Source organism: Sycon ciliatum, chromosome 1 (genome assembly GCF_964019385.1).
Source record: "Sycon ciliatum chromosome 1, ocSycCili1.1, whole genome shotgun sequence".
Taxonomy (NCBI): domain Eukaryota; kingdom Metazoa; phylum Porifera; class Calcarea; order Leucosolenida; family Sycettidae; genus Sycon; species Sycon ciliatum.
The window spans coordinates 63,369,523-63,388,955 of record NC_088643.1 but is presented as its reverse complement, the minus strand read 5'-3'; the positions used below and the strand labels follow the sequence as shown (position 1 = coordinate 63,388,955).

Genomic DNA, 19,433 nt, shown 5'->3' with positions numbered 1-19,433 from the left:
CTTTTTTAATTGCTATGTACTGGCTTGCACTGGCATCTCTTTCTTTTGCCTTACGTGTTGCCAGTATGTCTTACTACTTCCTAGTATTTGTGACTTGGCTACTATTAAATTAATTATTCTAGTTCTTCGAAGAATTCCGTTTTAGGGACATAACTATGGGTCACGTGATATGCACCATCCATGAATTCACCAGAGACTGTGTACGCTGTCATGCTCTGCTTGCTAGTTTATTTCAGCTGCATAGCATATAGGCGCTTTCTATGCAGCCTCCTCTACTCGTTTATATGTTGTCATTCTGAACGTCTGACATGTAGCACTGTTCTTTTTTTTGTTCTTTTTTTGGACACCTGCAATCCTGCTAACTACTCGTGCCCAATTCTGAATGCTGCTGTGTTGACACCTGCAATCCTGCTAACTTCTTGTGCAGAAATCTGTATACTACGCTGTGTTACCGTAGCAACTATAATCACGGTTATGATACTGTCTCAGCTCTCGTAAGCCACTGGGTAAAGAATGGAAGACACGTTTCCTCCTCAGATAAACAGGGCCTCGCAATAGTTTACTAGTACCAGTTACCAGATAAATAATCACACCCTATAAGGTAGTGTGACCATCTTATGTGTACAAGTATGAATCAGGATCAGGGAGTCACGACTCCCTGATCAGGACGCACTGAATAACCCGTGCACGCGTGTTTAGTACGACTCGTATACATGTACTCCCAAGAGTCCATAGCGAGTGCACGGCCGCTTGGTAGATCTACTCCCGACCAAATCTCTGGTACATAAAGTACTATTTGGGCCCGTTTAAAAAGCACAATTTTACTTGTGTAATTGTAAAATGGATACAGCAAAAACCCGTGCACACGCCCCCCCCCCCCCCCTTTTACATGCCCAGTAAAGTGAAATCAACACTTTTGCTTCGAGATAGCGCCGGCAATCAAGACCAGTAGTACATGTGTAGTGACTTCGTACATGCATTTTTGTATACATAAATCATTTTTTTTGTAAAAATGGCCCCTGTATATATTTTCACGGGAAAGAAATAAACTTTCTCTTTGGCCCCAACTTCGTTGTGGTCTGGTTGGCCATTGTAGCCGTCATGGTTGACGTAAAACACCATAATTGGTGACCCCTGACACTGCGCTGAGTCGGAGTTGCTGTATGGATGGCATGGAGCAGGCCATCGCGCCTTCGACCTCCGCGGCCCAGATTGAGCAGGCGCCCAAGCCCACGACCTCACCAGCCCACCATCCGCCGGTCCACCGATCCGCCGATCAACCGCCAAGATCTCCTAGCCCGCAGCCGCCTCTGACAAGATCAAGATCCGTCCTCCTCTGTCACGCGTACGTTTTCCCTTGTTCTTTTCTCTACTTTCTTTCTCTGGACTGCCTCTGACACGTTCTTCCACCTCTGTCACGCATGTTTCCTCTTTCTCTTTCCTGCATTTTCTACCTTGTTTCGGACCTTGTGTCCACGTGTCATACAACGGTATTCCACATGCAGCGCATATTTTTTCTCTTTGTACAGTCTTTCTCTTTGTACAGTGTATTTTTCTTTCCCGTCTTTCCGCTTTATACTCTTCGCTCACTCTTTCCTTTCCTTTCCAAGATCTTTTTTCCGTTTGGCGTTCTTCAGCAACTGCTCTCGGCTTCATCTCTGGTGGGGGTGTAATGTAGTGACTTCGTACATGCATTTTTGTATACATAAATCATTTTTTTTGTAAAAATGGCCCCTGTATATATTTTCACGGGAAAGAAATAAACTTTCTCTTTGGCCCCAACTTCGTTGTGGTCTGGTTGGCCATTGTAGCCGTCATGGTTGACGTAAAACACCATACATGTACTGATACTCAATACTTACGGACTGTTGTGTTGATGGATGTGCTTCAGGATCGCTCTTCCAAACCAGAACACTGCTTCTGGTTCATTGAAGCAGGGACACTAGTGTGCATGCTCAGCTAAAAAATGAAATGGATATTGTCACGGTATAATTTTATTGAGCGAGGGGAGAATTTCAACATGTTTTAATTCCAAGTATACTCCCGGCTCCAAAGTAACGCCCGTGCCCTTGAAAACGACAAGGAAATCGAGGCTGCTATTCCGCCCGGGCCGGGGCATATACACGGGCTTTTATGGCATTGATCACACTAGGTGCATCATCTGGGGGCTAGGATATTTACAAACCTGGTGCTGTATAGCCACACCCGTACCCGCTGTACTGGTGATGCCCTGAAGCAGTGAACAGGTCTTGAGCCAAAAGTACATGACTAAACCCTTGCTTGAATCCCTTCACCCCCCCCCCCCCCCCCCCAATTACACAGTTCCAAGAAAATCATTACGTACAGACGACCGCAGGAAATCCGGTAAGGGCGTGTCATGCAAATCCCACCATGAACAACAAGTTTAACTTTGTCATGTCTAGTAAAATCAAGCTGTGCAGTCTGACTGGCTTGCACCAAGAAAAGTACACGTGTCCCAGGAAAGGGAATAAATCAGTCACACAAGGTTGAAATCCAAGATAGAAAAAGAGACGATGCCATGGAGGAAAGATCACATCCAACTTAGAAAGGCAAACATTGCAATGCAATACGAAAAGAGAGGGAAAGGTGAACACGATTAGATGTTTGCTAGACCATCCCCATATGCACACAAAAGCGCATACACACACGCACGCACATACACACACAAACACAATGGTAAAACATGTACACACAAAAACGACACGCATACACACAATCACACAGAAGAAAAATGAAAGAAGTCACATGGCCGATGCATGTTCAAATATGTACCTAAAGGTTACTAGATGGAAAAAAGCCGGACGACAATACAATGCAAACTAAAGCACAAGACACACGGACTATAGACCAGACTAAAAACAACAGGTGGTGATCATCGCCTCTGTTACGCTGTATGGATCGCAGTTGCTGCTGGGTCGACGGTCCTCCAGGTAACCCTTCTTGTCGGCAGAGCACTGGCGAGGGATGCGAATACTACAACCACGGTTAGCAACGCCAGCTGAAAAGGTGTGGATGTCGGACGTCTCATGCGCGCCTGAATACAACATGGAAGCACACACAAGCACATGCAGTCAAGAGAAAGCCCGCTGCAAAAAAATGCAAGCCTTCCTTCGTACACCATGACAGCAAAAACGTCTGTCCGAGTCGCATGTGGCTGCCAAGAGTAGACACAAAGAGTAACATCACGGTGTGCTTTGTGTCTTTGGCTACTGCTTGCACTCCAGTTGCTTGCTTTGGTCGATGTACTGGCACTCAGGTTTCAATGCATGATCCAACCTGTAGAGGCTATCAATGCGCACAGTACTGCTCGTTTGCTTACAGTATGGTGATCTCGCACACGCGCACAGAAGATCTGGAGTTGCTCTCCCAGTGCAAGTACTCCACAAACACCCACATGGCCATTTTCGTACTCGGATTACTTCATAACTGGTACCCATGTGTTCTCTTATATTAAATTACATGGCCATTTTTCTTGCCTATAATATTACAACAATGCTCATTATGACTTGTTGAAAATCAGCCCGAGAACTTTACGCGCAGTGAGCTTTCATCACTGATTTATTCCACAGGCCAAGATCAAATCCAAAACGAAATAATGCAAACAAGGCACATCACCTAGCGCAAGGACAAGCACGCACCCACACTGGCATACAGTAGATCAACTTAAGTTTGTAAGTATACAACCTTGGTACATTTTGAAAACCTCCAATTTGTAAGCAGCAGGCCGGGGTAAAATGACTCAGGACCGCTATAATCCGAAGTATGCATGGTAGTCTGCGCAGCGGTTTAGTATGCTGCAAAGTTTGGAAAAGGAAAAGCCCTTTGGGAATTTACGAAAACCTTTGAAAAAACCATGTCGATTTACAGTACATGTGACATCCCCTAATCAATGGTGCGAAGAGTAGGTTTGATGCACAATGCACGGCACATCCCCGCGAAATCATGCATAGCAAAAACAGTCCAAAACTGCAAGTGAGCCAAAGCCTTTCATTTTGCCAAAACTAACATCAGTGGAAAAAATGCAAGAATAAGTTATGCATATCCTGCATTTGTGAATATTTTGTATACTTTTAGAAGTGCTAACTTGGAGAAAGGGAATTGAAATTTAAACACTCTACCTTGGATATTAGACCGACACAATGGCAATCCATCACCTATTTGCAGGCCATATTTGCGGCGCCTAAATGAAATGAATATAAATAAGGCCTGAGAGAGAACACTTACCAGTTAGGCGACGTTCGTTATCCCTGCCTTCGTTGGGATCGTACATGCGGATATGGTAATCGTGCCTCTTGGACAGCTTGTCGACGGCTTCCTCGATTGCTGGCAGGCCGTTCTCCTGTCGCATGCACTCCGTGGAGAAGTTACAGTGAGCTCCTGCTCCGTTCCAGTCCCCTGGGATTGGCTTGGGGTCGAGAGACGCAATGATTCCTGCTTCTTCGCAAATCCTGGAACATCCAAAAGAGATCCACTTGGTTAGCCCTAGAGCAGCTGTGGGGTCCATTGGAACCCCGAAGATGATTTTTCAATACTTAGTCACCTTTCCTATACCTTGAATGATGTCAAGAGTACATACACCAAAACGTGCAGTGTTTGTGGTATGCAGCAAGGAGGCGTATAAACACTACTGGTAAAGGATATTCGCCTCGCGCAAGAGTCAAAAGGGTTCAAATAGTCGCCACTCTCAAACTGGATCGCAAAGAACGCAACGTCATTAAACCCAGCAGCTTAGGATACCCATGAACGCACAGGTATTTCACGTGTGAGATTCAGTTTAGAAAAAAAGCTGAGTTAACGGGACGATCCTAACACCTACCGTGCCAGAAGGAAGCGGGCCATCCACAGGTGATCACCTTCTTCAATACCCTCACATGGTCCGATTTGGAATTCCCACTGTCATACACGGAAAGCATAAAAATAGAGCAAATGAAAAAATGCACGGGCATGCAATACTATGATTGCGAAGCAAGATGGGGAAAAACACTACCGTACGGGGATCATTATAAGCACGTCCGAGGAAAAACACATAGTTCTTGCCAGGAATCAAAACAGAGGACTTTGTTTCCCGGCCATGACGCGGCTTTAGCCAACAACCACTGGGTGGTAAGTCATCAGCTATCCTTGTGAGGTTCTGCTCTAGTTGACGAGAACGCAGTGCGAACATCTGAGTAGCATCACGGATTGTCTGCTATATGTTCATGCAAAGAAGCCCGTGGGCTGTGTGCCGGGAATTTCTCTTTCCCAATCCGGTAGTTTCTGAAAAGTCTGCTGCCAAATGGTGAACGCACCGGATTCACACGCATTCCATTTGGTGCGTGGCACCACAAAGAAGTCTGAACCCCAAACACTCGAAGCCGCAGACTCTAGCCGAGGCACATGTTCTTCACAGGATTTCATACCACTCTCTAAGTCACTCATGAGGACCTTGCACACTAGAAATACATCCAGTACTGCCCCGCCTGAATAAATACTCTCCAAACCAGTGTATCTTCGACGACTTCAGCCAACCCTAGCCACAGCGGACGGCGCCCCACTTGAATGCATTTCAATAGTGTAACGTACTGGGCAGAACCTGTACCAAAAGCCACCCGCATCCGAAAGCGGCCACTAGGCCACAGCCACGGTACACACAAGGGGTATTAGCATCCAGTGCCCACCAGGGAGTTCAGTCTAGACAACTTCCTGATGCCCATCCACTTTGGGAGCACTCTTGAACCCGAGGTGGACATACAGTAGGTATCGGTTATAGCGTTGGTGTTTGAAAAACGACTTTCTATTCTTATTTCCGATGTTTCTTACACGCGATAAATATAGTGTGACGTATCATATGCATGTGCGCATAGCCAGGAAGATCATCATACATGCAACGTAATGTTGCTGTGTATGCGGTTGCTCGTACTTCCAAAGTAGTCCCATACTGGGCCATAGCCTGCATAGGTTCACCATGTGGCTGAGCAACATGAGTTACATGACCACAACAGATGCACTTGCAGCATTATGATGCACTTCGAGTCGGTTCAGAACTGTATTGGGCAGATGTTATTACTACAGGCGATACACTTTATACTAATCTGGCATGTTTTGCTACACAAAGTCCATTCTTAGGACCGATATATTCTATTACACGATAACATTGCTTGTAAGAATAAATATACACATGAAACCCATGGGTTTGCTCCCACACTGGAGCTCGCGCTATTCCGCCGACAACTTGAATAGCGCGAGCTCCAGTGTGGGAGCAAACCCATTCCTAAACAAAATCATCGCCGAAGTCGCAACCTCTACTTCGTACATGAAACCTATGTTATGATTATGAAAATATGAGAGTTCATTCTTGTAGGCAGTATATTCTTTTCCACGACCACACTATAACCGATACGCACTGTACATGTACTTACCGTATGTCCGCACCTTTAAAGCCATGGAGGTATATTCGATTTTAAAGACAGTCTCAGTTAAAAAGCCATGGGCTTCATAAATGAAATGACATCTGAAAAATGTTTCGTAAAAGTGAAGGAATATGTACTATACTAACAAATTTACAGCCCAGCAGGAAGGGTGAACAAGTGGATTTAGATTGAAATGTCTGTGTTGACTTAGACTTTTATGGCATGGCATAGTGGGTGAGTCGATTTGCATCTAAAATAGCTAGGAAAGCACCTGTGTTTTGAATATAAGGCCATGGCTTTAAAGGCGCTGACATACGGGAAGCCTCCATAGGTTTGAATGATCGACTTTTGGATATAGATTTTTGGCTTGGGCACTCCTAAGAGATGGTCTCGGGCACGAGGGGAGAGAATAAACCATCGGAAATATTTCCAAGGCACCCCACATACCGTAGAGTCCCGCGGATAAGCCCATGCTCGCGCATAAGCCCAGGGTTAGTTCGAACATCACAAAGCTTCATTGTACAAGCCTATGGGCCTACATGTACGTCATACCAAGAGTCCATAAATTATGGACTCTTGGTCATACCATGTACATGTAGTTTTTTTTGTGCATTTCAACACAATCATCGGTTGTTTCTGTTTGCACAATGGTTTTCAGCAATGTACTTCTCACTTCCTTGATACTTTTCAATAGCACAAGTTTGGTGTCGGCGTATAAGCCCATGCCCGCGCATAAGCACACCGAAATGTCCTTGTGAAACAGATAGGCCCATGGGCTTATCCGCGGGATTCTACGGTATGCAATTTCAAAGTGAATGCACCCAACTGAACTCTGACCTCTAAACTATACTAGCATGGGGTCTGCCCAGCATGCTTCCTTCATTACAATAGTGAATTGAACACCCAGCCGGGCAGACACAAAATACAGCCGCGTCACTCAAGCTTGCGCCTAGCATCATTTCGCAGCCCAGTGTTTGCAGTTCTAGGGCTGCACAACGCCCGGGGCGTACTTGAGTGACGCGACTGGATTTCATTGAGCAGCACTGTAGCATGTGTGCCTCATGAGGCCAAATGTGTACAGCTGCATACTCTTGGGAGGATACAACTTAGGGACTCTTCAGTCTTTGTAGTTGTAGACTCCTAGACTCTAGTGCCAGTGCATGATGCATAATGCATAATGCCAGTGTGCAAAGACTTCGAGAACAGTGAGTAGAGAAACCATTTCTCACACTCATTAAACAACTCTCAATCCGGAAGAGCTTACCTGTGCTGGCATGACCTCTGCATTGGTACCTGCGATTTTGATCCCAGCGTAGAGGCAGGCACGATAGTGAGCCTCCACCACCTCACGTCCAACAACGCGTCCACCGCCGACTCCACAGTAATACGGGCCCTGAGGCTGGGGGAATCCACCCTTTGGCCAGCCGAGAGGGTATCCATCCAAGTCCAATAGCGTGTATTCCTGCTCAATTCCGAACCAAGGCTTCTGGTCTTTGCATTTTTCCATGGCGGCCATGCAAGTCGCTCTCTTGTTGGTTGCGACGGGCTTCATTTCGTAGTTGAACGCCTCGCAGAGTACCAATTTGTTTTTGCCCCCTCTCAAAGGGTCACGGAAAAGGGCAACGGGCTTGATGAAGACATCGGAGTTTTTACCCACGGCCTGGCCAGTTGAAGATCCATCGAAGTTCCAAACAGGCAATTGGGAAGCCTCTGTTGGCTCAAAGTCGACAGTTTTCGTCTTGCATCGGCAGTGCTCGCCTGAGCCATCGATCCAGACATACATCACCTGCACTTTGTTATTCTGGTCGAGCTCAGCAAACCGTTTCAGGCCACTTTGCCCCAGAATCGTGTGAACACCGGTGCTAGTCATGGCGCTATCTATTTCCACCACACCTAAGAAAGTTACAAAGAGATGAATCAAGTCTCAAGGCTGCTGGTGAGCAAAGAAAAGCTAATTCTACTCCTAACTGAGGGAAACACTTTACGGAAATGGAATATTGGGTGCTTGTCAGCCATGTCAAAATCGCCACATGCTGAAACCACGAAAAGGAAACGACAAGCATGTAGATCTACTGCATGCACTTGACCAGGTGTTGACAGACACACGCGGCGGCCTCACTACACGCGCACATGCATGCACAGCTCGAGCTAGCTCCGGACCGGGGCCCCGGGGCCGGGGGACCCCTTCACATAAGTTATGGCCCAGGGCCGGGGTCGGATAACCGGGTACCGGGTGCGAGCGCGCGTGCGGTGCATCATGCGCATGCATGCGGCCGCGCGGGGCGCGGGCCGGGAGGATGTTTGCGCACGTGTTGAAAACGGGGAAGTCCCAAGCATTGAATCAATGAGCTCAACAAAAAAAAACATGAAACTCGACTTTTTGTACATATATCTGCAGTATATACTAGTATGAGCGAGGTAGCTACACGTAGGTGTACACTTGAAGAAGCCAATTATTATTATTATTTTTGGCTCCCCTGAGGGATGGACGATCATCTACAGGACCTACCAGTGCAATACAGCTAGCAGCAAAATACCTGCTCGTGCTGCTGGCCTTGTACCTACTGTACCTGAATCTCGTTGAAATTAGTTCCCATTATGGTGATTTCCTCACCGATAAACTAGTTCTGCGCAACACATTGTATTTGCTTGGCTGACATGGGATTGCTTTCAAGCTCCTCTGCCTCGCGAGGCTTTGGCAAAGCAGTACGAGGTCTACAGCGTATTTATCGCCCACTAGGGTGAGTTGAATGTCTTTGGACTGACTTGCACCTTGTGCAGTGAAGTTCACTCCAGACTGCAGAGTTCTAGAAGCGATTTTGAACACCATCAAGAGTCCATTAACCCCATGGGGTTAATGGACTCTTGTTATCATTTGAAGAATAGGATAAGGCTATAGCAGATGCGTGTCTGGTGTAACAGCGTCCGCTTCGCACAGGGTTGGTGTTCATGTATATATTTCTAGATCTGCCCTTTGCATGTCGACTGGCTGCAACATAACATTCGAATAACATTCGAATAATGAGGACGTTTAGCAATGCGAAAGTTCGAAAGAAAATTCGAGTCTGGGAATGAGTACAGAAAAAAAGCTCGAAACTTCGAAAACTTGGACGCGAAGTTGCAGTGATTTGCGAAAGTAGAGAGGTTCTGCACAACGAAAATTCGAATGAAGTTTCGCGACAGGCCTTGCGAAAATGTGTACGAATTTTCGCACGAACTTTGTGTTCTGCACATTTTCGTAGTTTGCACGCGCCAAGTGCACGTACGACATGACCCAATCTCACGAAACTTCCTACGAAAGTTCATTTCGCGTTCCCTGCAAGTTTCGCGTCCAAAGTTGCGAAAGTTCGTGCGAAGTTTCTCACTTCGTGACGTAGAGCGAAAGTTCGTACACATTTTCGTTTTGCAGAACCTCTCTAGTAACTTTCTCTTTTCTCGGTACGCATTTGACTACAGGGAGTAGTAATTTTACAGCCCCTGCTTGAGACTGAGCTGCATATACGGTACGGTACTATAAGATACAAATAACTTCGAGAAAAAGTCATTTCGCATTGCTAAACCTCACAAGTTTTCTTTTTCGAAATAGATTTTCGCGAAATATCACCACCACAAAAAGTTCGAATTTTCGCATTGCTAAACGTCCTTAATTCAAATATGGTTGGAGCTTTTTGAGAAATTTCTTTGGAATATTGCTCAGGCAGCTCACGCAGTTTTTCTCATATAAATTTCTAAGGGATTGGATAACAAACGCCCAATTTCGAAAATTTTATGCACAAATTGATCACAGATTTATGTTCTATAGATGCTGGCCTAATAGCTAACGGTTTTTTGAAACCAGAGGTCTGGACTTTTGAAACGCACCATAGGGACCGTCCTAAAGCGGTGGGAGGTGAGTAGATCAGCTCACCAGCAAGTGGTCAAAGACCGAAAATCCCATTCACTGCATCCATGTTTTCCTCTTTAGGAGCTGCTTTAGGAGCTGCATCTGCGCCTTGATCCTTGAAGGGTGGTGGCGTTCCTACGGATGCGGAAAACCCGGCTTCCAGCCGAGTCTCACGCGAACCGTGAAATTTTTTTTTAATAGGGACCGTCAATATGCAATGGGTAGCCCCTTCACGGTTTGCTCGGTGCACAACTCGTAGACATCAGTTTGAGCACCCTAACAAGACACACTAATGCCAGGTTTAAAACTCTGGTTTTGAGAATTGATTTTTTTTACCCGATGCAGCCGCATTTCTCTGTGCTGCGCTGATTTGTCCACAAACCACAACGAGGTAATGTCCGCAGATTGCTGTCCCCACAGGATACCGCAATTCCGCGGACGCGCAATTTTCCGCGTAATGGCTTTCATCCGCGTTTTCTAGAAATTTTGCGTAAAACCCGCGTTATCCATGGAAATGCACGAGAAAACATGATGATTAACAGTACATGATGTTGAAAATACACTACGTCGTACCCGACCAGGAGTTTGTACAACAAAGTTGTATACTTGCATGAAACTGTACAGTAAATGTGTACCAACGACAGACAACTCGTGCATAAGGGTTGGTTCACATATCGCCGGTACGCGCCGGCAGTCACCGGGAGTGGGCCTCTTGCAACCTCTCCCTGCGCATTGCGATTATGTGAACCAGTGCAGTCGTAACAAAATCATACGGTGATATCGCAAGGGACCACCGGCAAAGTTGGACAGTGCCCAACTCTTGCGATCTGCCCTGGCGCCGATCCCGTACAATTTTAAACAAAAGTGGTTTGTGAACCGTTCGCGCCGGTGCCGGGAGCCAGACGTTGTCAAAATTTCAAACCAAGACTCATACTAAATTTTCCTATATGGAAGCTAAAGATGAGGTCCGTTCGCCATTCTTGTAGTCGTTTCAAGGTCGCAAATTAAGTCAGCATACCAATCCGTCCTTCTCGGATGATCTGCTTGACTGTTGTGCAACTTATCGGACAAATACAATTGAAAAAATATATAAAAAATACGAAGGATACATAGACAAGTTCGTGTGACTTCATTAACGTTTGCACGCATAATTTCGACACCACCGCTTACTAGACTGCAACAAAAAGGTGTAGAAGTAGTTCCATGATCTCCAGTAAAAGGTAGCACCGAGTGGCCATCACCGAAAGACCTTGAACTACTGAAGAAACAAAGAATTCAAGCTTTAATTGGCAAACCTGTCGTAGCATTTGGGCACATTCTGTACTGCTTTGTAGTAGATTTGGTACTCGAACCGTATGCGCAACAGATCGGGAGCTGGCTCACCGCCGATGTCTTGCGATGTCTTGCGGCGCCGATTTGCTTTTGTGAACCAACCCTTAAGGCCGATTCACAATGCAACTTTCTGCGACGCGATTTGCAACAGTTGCGACAAGAAACTGGCTGTCGCAAGGCACCTGTCGCAGAAGTTGTAGAAAGTTCAACTTTTGCGACATGCGACATACACGAATGGAGTACAGTTTCAACCCTGGGTGCACGTGCATTGTACTACTATACTATACTACTATACTATACTACTATAGTGCTGCGACCCACAGTTAATTGGGAACTCGTGGCCTGGCATGAGTAATACATGGATGTGGCAAATGGGATCGAGGCCTTTGGCCTCTGGTTGGTGGATCTGATCTATCCTTATCATGGGGTGGTGGCGTCCCACGGAAGCGGAAAGGTGGTTCTTGACCAGGGAGTTGTACGACTCCTTGTTCTTGACCTGCCCGGTACGCGAACCCCGTCGAATTTATTTATACTACTATACTTGTAGTGCATAAGGATGTCGCAAACACGAAAAAGATTACGAACCGTGTGTCGCTGTCGCAAGTGGCATGTCGCGTCGTAAGAAGTTGTATTGTGAATCGGCCTTAATGACCGCATTATACCGCATATTTGGTGCATAATGGCCTGTTTTCGCCCGCATAATTATGCGCATACGTGTCATTTTAGGATTTTGTCCGTGTTATTCTGTGGGGATAGAGATTGGCAACGAGAGAGCTATCGGTCATGGGCCCTCGCTTTGCCGGCCTGGTTCGCATACATGAACATTTCGACGAGATGTGTACGATGGAACGGGACCTACTACATGCAGTGTACAGTATGCCTTCTTTTTTTTTGTTGATCGCCACGTGATTGTTGTCTCGCCCACGATGTATTCCTATTGGCACCGCGTGACTCCGCCACGCGTCGCACCCACTCGCGTAATATATGTACCTATCCCTCAGCTGCCCAGGCGTGGTCATTCGGTCATGTGGCATATGGAAATACTTTACACAATTATCATGTCTACAGTCCATTCATTGGAAACTGCCACCCTAACTTGTTGGTGTCTCCCACACATACCGGTAGTTGTAGATATCGTGAAAACAACAGTACATCCTGCATTGTGTGACCGTGCAATTACTCCTTACCACATTTGAGGCCAGAAAAGTCCAAGAACAGGGAAATAGAAATTCAGCCAGGTTTCACAAAATCAGGACAGGTATGCCATGGCAAAATGTATGGAGAAGCAGATCCAAACCCCAGATTTTTGAGATTTAAAGTGGGTTTTTGATCCTCAATTCAGCCCAAATCCGACTTTTGAAAGCCAGCGGGGCTGTTTCCGATGAATGGACTGTAGTAGCATATCTCTGAAATTGCTAACACAGTCAACACCAGGCACACAAGCATATAAGCCCGAACGAATAGGTGACAAATCTGGGACCCCAACTTTGTGAACGCAGTTTGCGGCCTCCTCTGGATGTGTGCGTGTGCGTGTGTGTGTGTGTGTGTGTGTGTGTGTGTGTGTGTGTGTGTGTGTGATGTACCGTTTGCCACTTGCCTCCTCTGTGTGTGGGTGCGTGTGGGTGTGTGTGCGTGTGATGTGCAGTTTGCCTCCTCTGTGTGTGTGTGTGTGTGTGTGTGTGTGTGTGTGTGTGTGTGTGTGTGTGTGTGTGTGTGTGTGTGTGTGTGTGTGTGTGTGTGTGTGTGTGTGTGTGTGTGTGTGTGTGTGTGTGTGTGTGTGTGTGTGTGTGTGTGTGTGTGTGTGTGAGGAATTCACTGGCCAGAAAAAGCCACTTCATAGCTGTGTGGTGTAGACCAGGCTGAATAGTGGCGGTCAATTCTTCAGCCTTGCAAGCTGTTGAATGGTGCAATCCCAGCACAAGCTGCTATGGCTCCTGCTGTAGCATCGCTATCATCGCCTCCGGCGATGGGCGTCAAATGGTCAAATGGTGTGTGTGTGTGTGTGTGTGTGTGTGTGTGTGTGTGTGTGTGTGTGTGTGTGTGTGTGTGTGTGTGTGTGTGTGTGTGTGTTGTGTGATGTGCAGTTTGCCTCCTGTGTGTGTGATATGCACAGAGGTGTGCAGTGTGACTACTACAGTTATAGCCGCAATACAGGCTGATGTAGGGATTCTGTGATTTGAGCACTGGCCACTGTCTTGTATTGCTTCTCTGTCCTGCAGTGTCCTCTGCTATCTTGCCAGCCTCGCTGGGCTGTGCTTGCTGTCGCACAATCAGTTTAACGGCAAGACCTACTTCTCCGAGAACGCCCTGCAGCCAGGTGTCGCTGCAAGCACTGTCAGCCAGGGTGACATGGCGCGCTATGAGTCATTGGTACGGGATCTGACCCGAGCAGCTTCACAGACGTAAGTTGATACATGTAACATGTAGTTGTCTAAGTAGTGGTCTAAGTACTGTGCTGCAGAATACTATACATATACCGTAAAAGTCCGTAAATAAGTACCTGCCCGAAAGAAATACCCCCTTCATTCTTTTGGCTCTGTCTGTTGAAGTCAAGTCAGGCCCGATAAACATACTGCCCGAAATAAGTACCGGTACGGTGCGCACATGCAGCACATAGCATGTACATCTACATGAAAATGACTTCTCCACTACACACAAGTCAGGTCCGAAAGTTAGTTCGTGCCCGAAAGTCAGTACCCGCCCGAAAGTTAGTACGGGTGTGGTCACTAAATTCGAAAGTAAATACGTACTTATTTACGGACTTTTACGGTATGGTTCTACACAGGAGATGGATGATAGTTGCTCATACAGTTTGGCATAAATCCGTCACGGATCAAGCACTGCTGCCATCTCTTAGCATGTTGCTGTCGGTTGTCAAGCTTTTTTCCGCTGCCGGTCGAGGTGGCTGTGTATATTTTTAAGTATACGCAGCAAAATGTTCGTTGAGGATGTATTCGCCTGGCCATCGCCAAGTGCGTTTTCAACGCATACACACGATCTTCTTTCTTTGCCCATGGGTGACTTTTTAACAAGCGGCTCCAAATCATTAATGACTGTTTCTCGATTGCAGTATATACAGTGTATATGTATGTGGTATGAAAGCAGCGTGTCTCCCCGGCGGTTATGTTGTACACAGCGGCAGGTTTCTCTGTCTAAGTCGGGGGGGGGGGGGGGGGCTAGAGGGTCATGCCGTGCCTGCGGAAATGCTGCGAAAAGCAGCACTGTCTGCTGCACAGTATTGCATTTCTGCACTGGCTTTCTTTGTCCTTGTACCTTCTATAGAGTTGAGGTCATCTATCCATTGCTTCGACGTATGGCTTCTTTATCTGCAGAAATGGTGCAATCCCTGTGGAGTTTCTCGACCAAGCACTGTCTTCACTGGGCTTGGAATCTCATCAACAGAACTTCTCTGTCTCCCATCCATTCAGTGCCAGCACTTCGGAGGTACGCACTTTGCTTCAGACTTGTACTTCGAAGTAGTAGCCCATATTTTCGAAGATGTACACCCCCTCTCCCTTCTCTCTCTCTCTCTCTCTCTCTCTCTCTCTCTCTCTCTCTCTCTCTCTCTCTCTCTCTCTTTTTTTTTTTTTTCTCCAGTCAGTGTTCATGGATATTGTTCGATGATCATGTACGATAGTTCTAAGCATTCAAACACAGAGCGATCTTATTCTCCCTCAGGACACCCTGACACCCTTGATGCTGCAAACACCACTGTCAAATGGATGGGCTACCAGAAAAAGATCTTTGGTCTAAGCTGCCTTGATATCACTGTTTCTTGTACAACAGTATAGATGTTCAACTGCTCTACTTGTACATGTACAAATATGTGTAGTATCCTGTGCATCACTGTGTGTTGTACAAATATGTGTCCCGTGTGAATCACTGTGTGTTGGGGATGTTCTACTCCGTGTCTTTGTGTGTCCAGGTTTCCAGTGGCCACAACGTCTTTGGAATAGTGCGTGCTCCGCGCATTGCCAGTACAGAGGCGCTGGTTCTGGTGGCCGCGTGGCGCAGCGATAACGTGCGTGGCGTTGCGCACATCGTAATGATGGGCGCTCTGATGAAAAGTATGTCGGCTCAACACTTTGTGTGTGCGTGTGTGTGCGTGTATGCGTGTGACTGTCCTCTTTGATTGCCGTGAAATGCCTCTCTTCTGAGCGCAGAGTGGTATTCCATGGACGCGTACGTGCACTCACACCAACAGGTCACACTTGAATTATGACCGTTCTGACTTGCCGGCATTTTTAATGCTACTGCTACTGATGCGAAGTGCTGTAGCCTGGAATGCTGCTGTAGCCTGGAATGCTGCTGTAGCCTGGAATGCTGCTGATAATGATGATGATGTGTGGTACTGTATTGCTTTGGTCAATGTATCTCCACTGGCTGGTGGGTCTCCATGAATACACCAGCAAATGATGCAGTGCATGGTGTGACTCAGCAGAAGGTTTTCTGTACGCCACTCTGCATGCACCCTGTACTCGCCTTTACTCAGTCAAACTACTAGAAATCAGCACTAGACTACACCATAAAGCATTGATCCTGTGCTCTACACACACACACACACTTTCATTCATGTAGTCTTTCATTCTCCTGGCGTGCTTGTTGTGTTTTCTTGTCCTATTCTGCAGAGCAAGCATACTGGGCCAAGGACATCATTGTTCTGATCGTGGATCAGGGTGTGTGGGGAACGGAAGCTTGGCTGCAGGCCTACCATAGCTCCTTCAGAAGTGCCTGTGAGTCCAGCACAGAGTCTGATGTGTTGCTATTACGCGTGTGAATCTTTGCTTGCTACAGTACATCGTGCTGGACTTCAAAATGTCGCAGCAATAGCCAGCGTAACAGACAATGTCATCAAGAGTGCATAAACAAGAATATGCAACTGTGGTGATGGGTCAATGCGCGGCGCGCTGCCTTCATTACGTAACTTGCCTTCATCACGCTCTGAAAGCATGCATTCAAACTCACAATTTCTCGTGCGAGCCCATCCGTTTTTGCTCGATTCGTTCCAGTACCTACGCGATCTCTAAATTCTGGCGCGTGAACTCCAGTTCCGTACGAAAGTTCATTTCAAACCAGAGGGAAAGTGCGGTGTTTGATTTTCCGCAGTGCGCGGACTGCAGCTGAATGATGTAATGAAGGCAGCGCGCCGCGCATCTGGCCCATAGAAAAGAGATCACAGTTGCATACTCCTGTTTATGGACTCTTGATGTCATGCATAGCTATATGTGTTCATGTTGTTGTGACAATATAATTTATAACATTCGTGCGTGTGTGTGTGTTTGTGCATGTGCGTACTCTTTGCACATGCATTCAGATTTCCGCTCGGATCCTTTGCCTGCCTGGTCTGGCTCTATCCAAGCTGCACTCTGCCTCGATGTGGCCACAGATCGCTTCTCCAAGTTTGACCTGCTGCCAGGTGAGGCCACTTCTGTGTGTGTGTGCGTGTGTGTCTTTGTGCACAAGTTGCTATGTCTAACATAGCTTGTTTGCTATCATCGCTTCAGCGATTGGCAGGAGTATGAGTATGAGTGTCTTTGTGATGATGTGTGGATATATGAGTGCATAACGTAGTACTACTGTACCACAATGGTGACTTAGCTGGATGCACAGTACTAATATACAGTAGGGTTTCTGGAATACAGCTGCCTGATTTGATGTTGGTGTCACAGACTCCTCTTCTCAAGTGAATTCACTCATGTTCCAAAGTGTAAAAACCTTCCTCATTCTCTTCACGCATACAGTGCCACCGTTTCCTCTTTTTCTCTCTCTTTTTTTCTTCTTTTCTTTCCTTCCCTTAGATGGTGTCAACGGTCAGATGCCAAACTTGGATCTGGTGAATCTCGTTGACTTGATGGCACGTTATTCCGGCGTTCGAGTCACGTTCAATGGCAAGGTCGGTCAGTGTATTGTACATGACTACTTGTGCTGTCCGTGTATACTGGCGTGTGTATGGATGCCTCTTGATCACTTGGCTGGTCAGTGTATTGTACATGTTGTTGTAGAACAGTTAGTGACATGTGCACCTACGTATACACCTCTGTATCACAGCCCTTGCATTGTACAGTAGTATATAGTGAGCCGTCGTGCAGGTCAGCGACCGATAGGTGGTGGACTAGTGGTGGTGCGCAGGGAACCCTGAACAACACCACGGCCCCACGGCAGTGCGCAAGCCTTTGAGTGAAATCCTTATAGGATGTATTTCACCTGTGTGGAGAGGAGAGGGGGGGGGGGGGGGGTAATAGAATAGGGTACTCAGTGTTCCTCAGCAGCTGTTAACGCCAGTGGAAAACACACACAAGCAGGGAGTGTGCGCGGCACCAGTATTGTAGCGAAAACATACTTCGAAGTACTAGTATTTGAAGTACATGTAGTGTCCTTTTGGTGTGTCATTTCTCACCGCTTTTTTCTCCTTTTTTCCATGTTAGACTGAGAGTACGATCTTTGTGTAGTTGTTTTTTTGTTAATTCGTCAATGTGGATGGATTTACTGATTTCCATGCAGGGTGAGAGTCCAGCTGCCCAGGGCGACGACATGACGGCTGTTCAGGAGCGCATGCAGACATTGCTGGTGGGAGCTGCACGGCAAGCTAGTCTACAACCTACCGGGCCACACGGTTCCTTCATGCGGTATGTTGGGAGAGGGGGGGGGGGGGGGGGGTTCACCCTGGTTCACGGTGAATATGTAGATCACGGCCAGTGCGTATCATGTAATTTTGTATTGCTATTTTTTTGGAAATATGCCTGTGTGTGCGCTGTACTGTGTCGTTCTTTCTGGACTCATCAGTGCAGCCGGGAGGGAGTATCATACTAGAGGTAATCCCTATGAGTATTGCGTGCACCTCTCTTGGGTGGTTCCTCCATCCATCTTGACACGCCGAACGTGCAGTGATCATTACCTTGATTGTTTGCTTCCTGGGTTGTGTGGTGTATTGTGTGGTGTATTGTGTGGTGTATTGTGTGGTGTATTGTGTGGTGTATTGTGTGGTGTATTGTGTGGTGTAGATATCGCATAGAGGCGCTGACAATCAAGACCGTTGTTGATGGATATGCTGGACACAACACAGCTGCTCTTGCCAGGTACACTATTATCACAGTCATATACTAAATGCTCCTTCACATCTACTGATGCGTGTGCTTTGAATAACTGTTGCGTGCTTTGAAGATGCACGTTTGCTGCGTAAGCGATTCAGAACTGTTCGCTGGAATACAGTTTTATCAAACGCAGTGAAGTCTAAGACCCGTGACAACAAGCCATGCTTTGTGCAAGCGTGCAGACGTGCACTCACACTGCACAGGACCGACTGACTTTGTGCTGTGCATGCTCGTTCCACACATGCAATCAAACCTGTCTAAGCCGACAGCTCGAGGGACCTTGCAAACAGGTGGTCTTCTTATCCAGGGTCATTTGACTGGAAATAGACATCCTTTGGTCCTAGCCGTAGTTGTCCTCTAGGACAGGTGATCGCTCTACCAAATTGCTCGCCTTGACAAAGTTTTACTGTGCATGTGTATAGATACTGGCAGGAGGTTATGATTCCCATCGTGTTTTTGGTTGTGCTTTGCTCCTTCTCTGCAGTGCATGCATTGTGTCACCGCAGTGTTCTGTGTTGCTGTGTCTTGCTTTGTTTCTCCGCTGTTATAATAATATGTACTTGCCGTTGTGTCTGCAGTGTGGTGGAGGGCACTCTGAGAAGTATTAACAACCTGTTGGAGCGCTTCCACCAGTCGTTCTTCTTCTACCTGATAGCCGGCGGTGACCGCTACGTCTCCATCGGCATGTACATGCCCGCCGCCGCTCTCATGCTCCTG

The 19,433-nt window shown here is 46.9% G+C and overlaps 2 protein-coding genes across 3 annotated transcripts in view; one reads left to right on the top strand and one right to left on the bottom strand.

Moving 5' to 3' along the window:
• Window positions 1-2,493: 2,493 nt before the first annotated feature.
• Window positions 2,494-8,461, bottom strand: LOC135804809 (glutamine synthetase-like). The gene is made up of 4 exons (XM_065318769.1): window positions 7,675-8,461; window positions 4,838-4,914; window positions 4,246-4,469; window positions 2,494-3,055 (listed from the first exon to the last, which is right to left on the bottom strand). Exons 1-4 carry the CDS (start codon window positions 8,278-8,280, stop codon window positions 2,874-2,876), a joined length of 1,089 nt encoding a protein of 362 aa, XP_065174841.1. The 5' UTR covers window positions 8,281-8,461; the 3' UTR covers window positions 2,494-2,873.
• A 383-nt stretch (window positions 8,462-8,844) lies between these two features.
• The window catches only part of LOC135804800 (glycosylphosphatidylinositol anchor attachment 1 protein-like), a 14,763-nt gene continuing 4,174 nt past the window's right edge, over window positions 8,845-19,433 (top strand). For both annotated transcript variants that reach the window (XM_065318758.1, XM_065318757.1), the window contains exons 1-10: window positions 8,845-9,151; window positions 13,845-14,027; window positions 14,958-15,069; window positions 15,551-15,692; window positions 16,254-16,358; window positions 16,940-17,041; window positions 17,424-17,518; window positions 18,127-18,251; window positions 18,627-18,701; window positions 19,295-19,433. The exon at window positions 19,295-19,433 is cut by the window's right edge. In XM_065318758.1, the coding sequence (XP_065174830.1) occupies window positions 9,069-9,151; window positions 13,845-14,027; window positions 14,958-15,069; window positions 15,551-15,692; window positions 16,254-16,358; window positions 16,940-17,041; window positions 17,424-17,518; window positions 18,127-18,251; window positions 18,627-18,701; window positions 19,295-19,433 (1,161 nt within the window). In that variant the 5' untranslated portion in view covers window positions 8,845-9,068. The remainder of the gene's footprint in view (window positions 9,152-13,844; window positions 14,028-14,957; window positions 15,070-15,550; window positions 15,693-16,253; window positions 16,359-16,939; window positions 17,042-17,423; window positions 17,519-18,126; window positions 18,252-18,626; window positions 18,702-19,294) is intronic.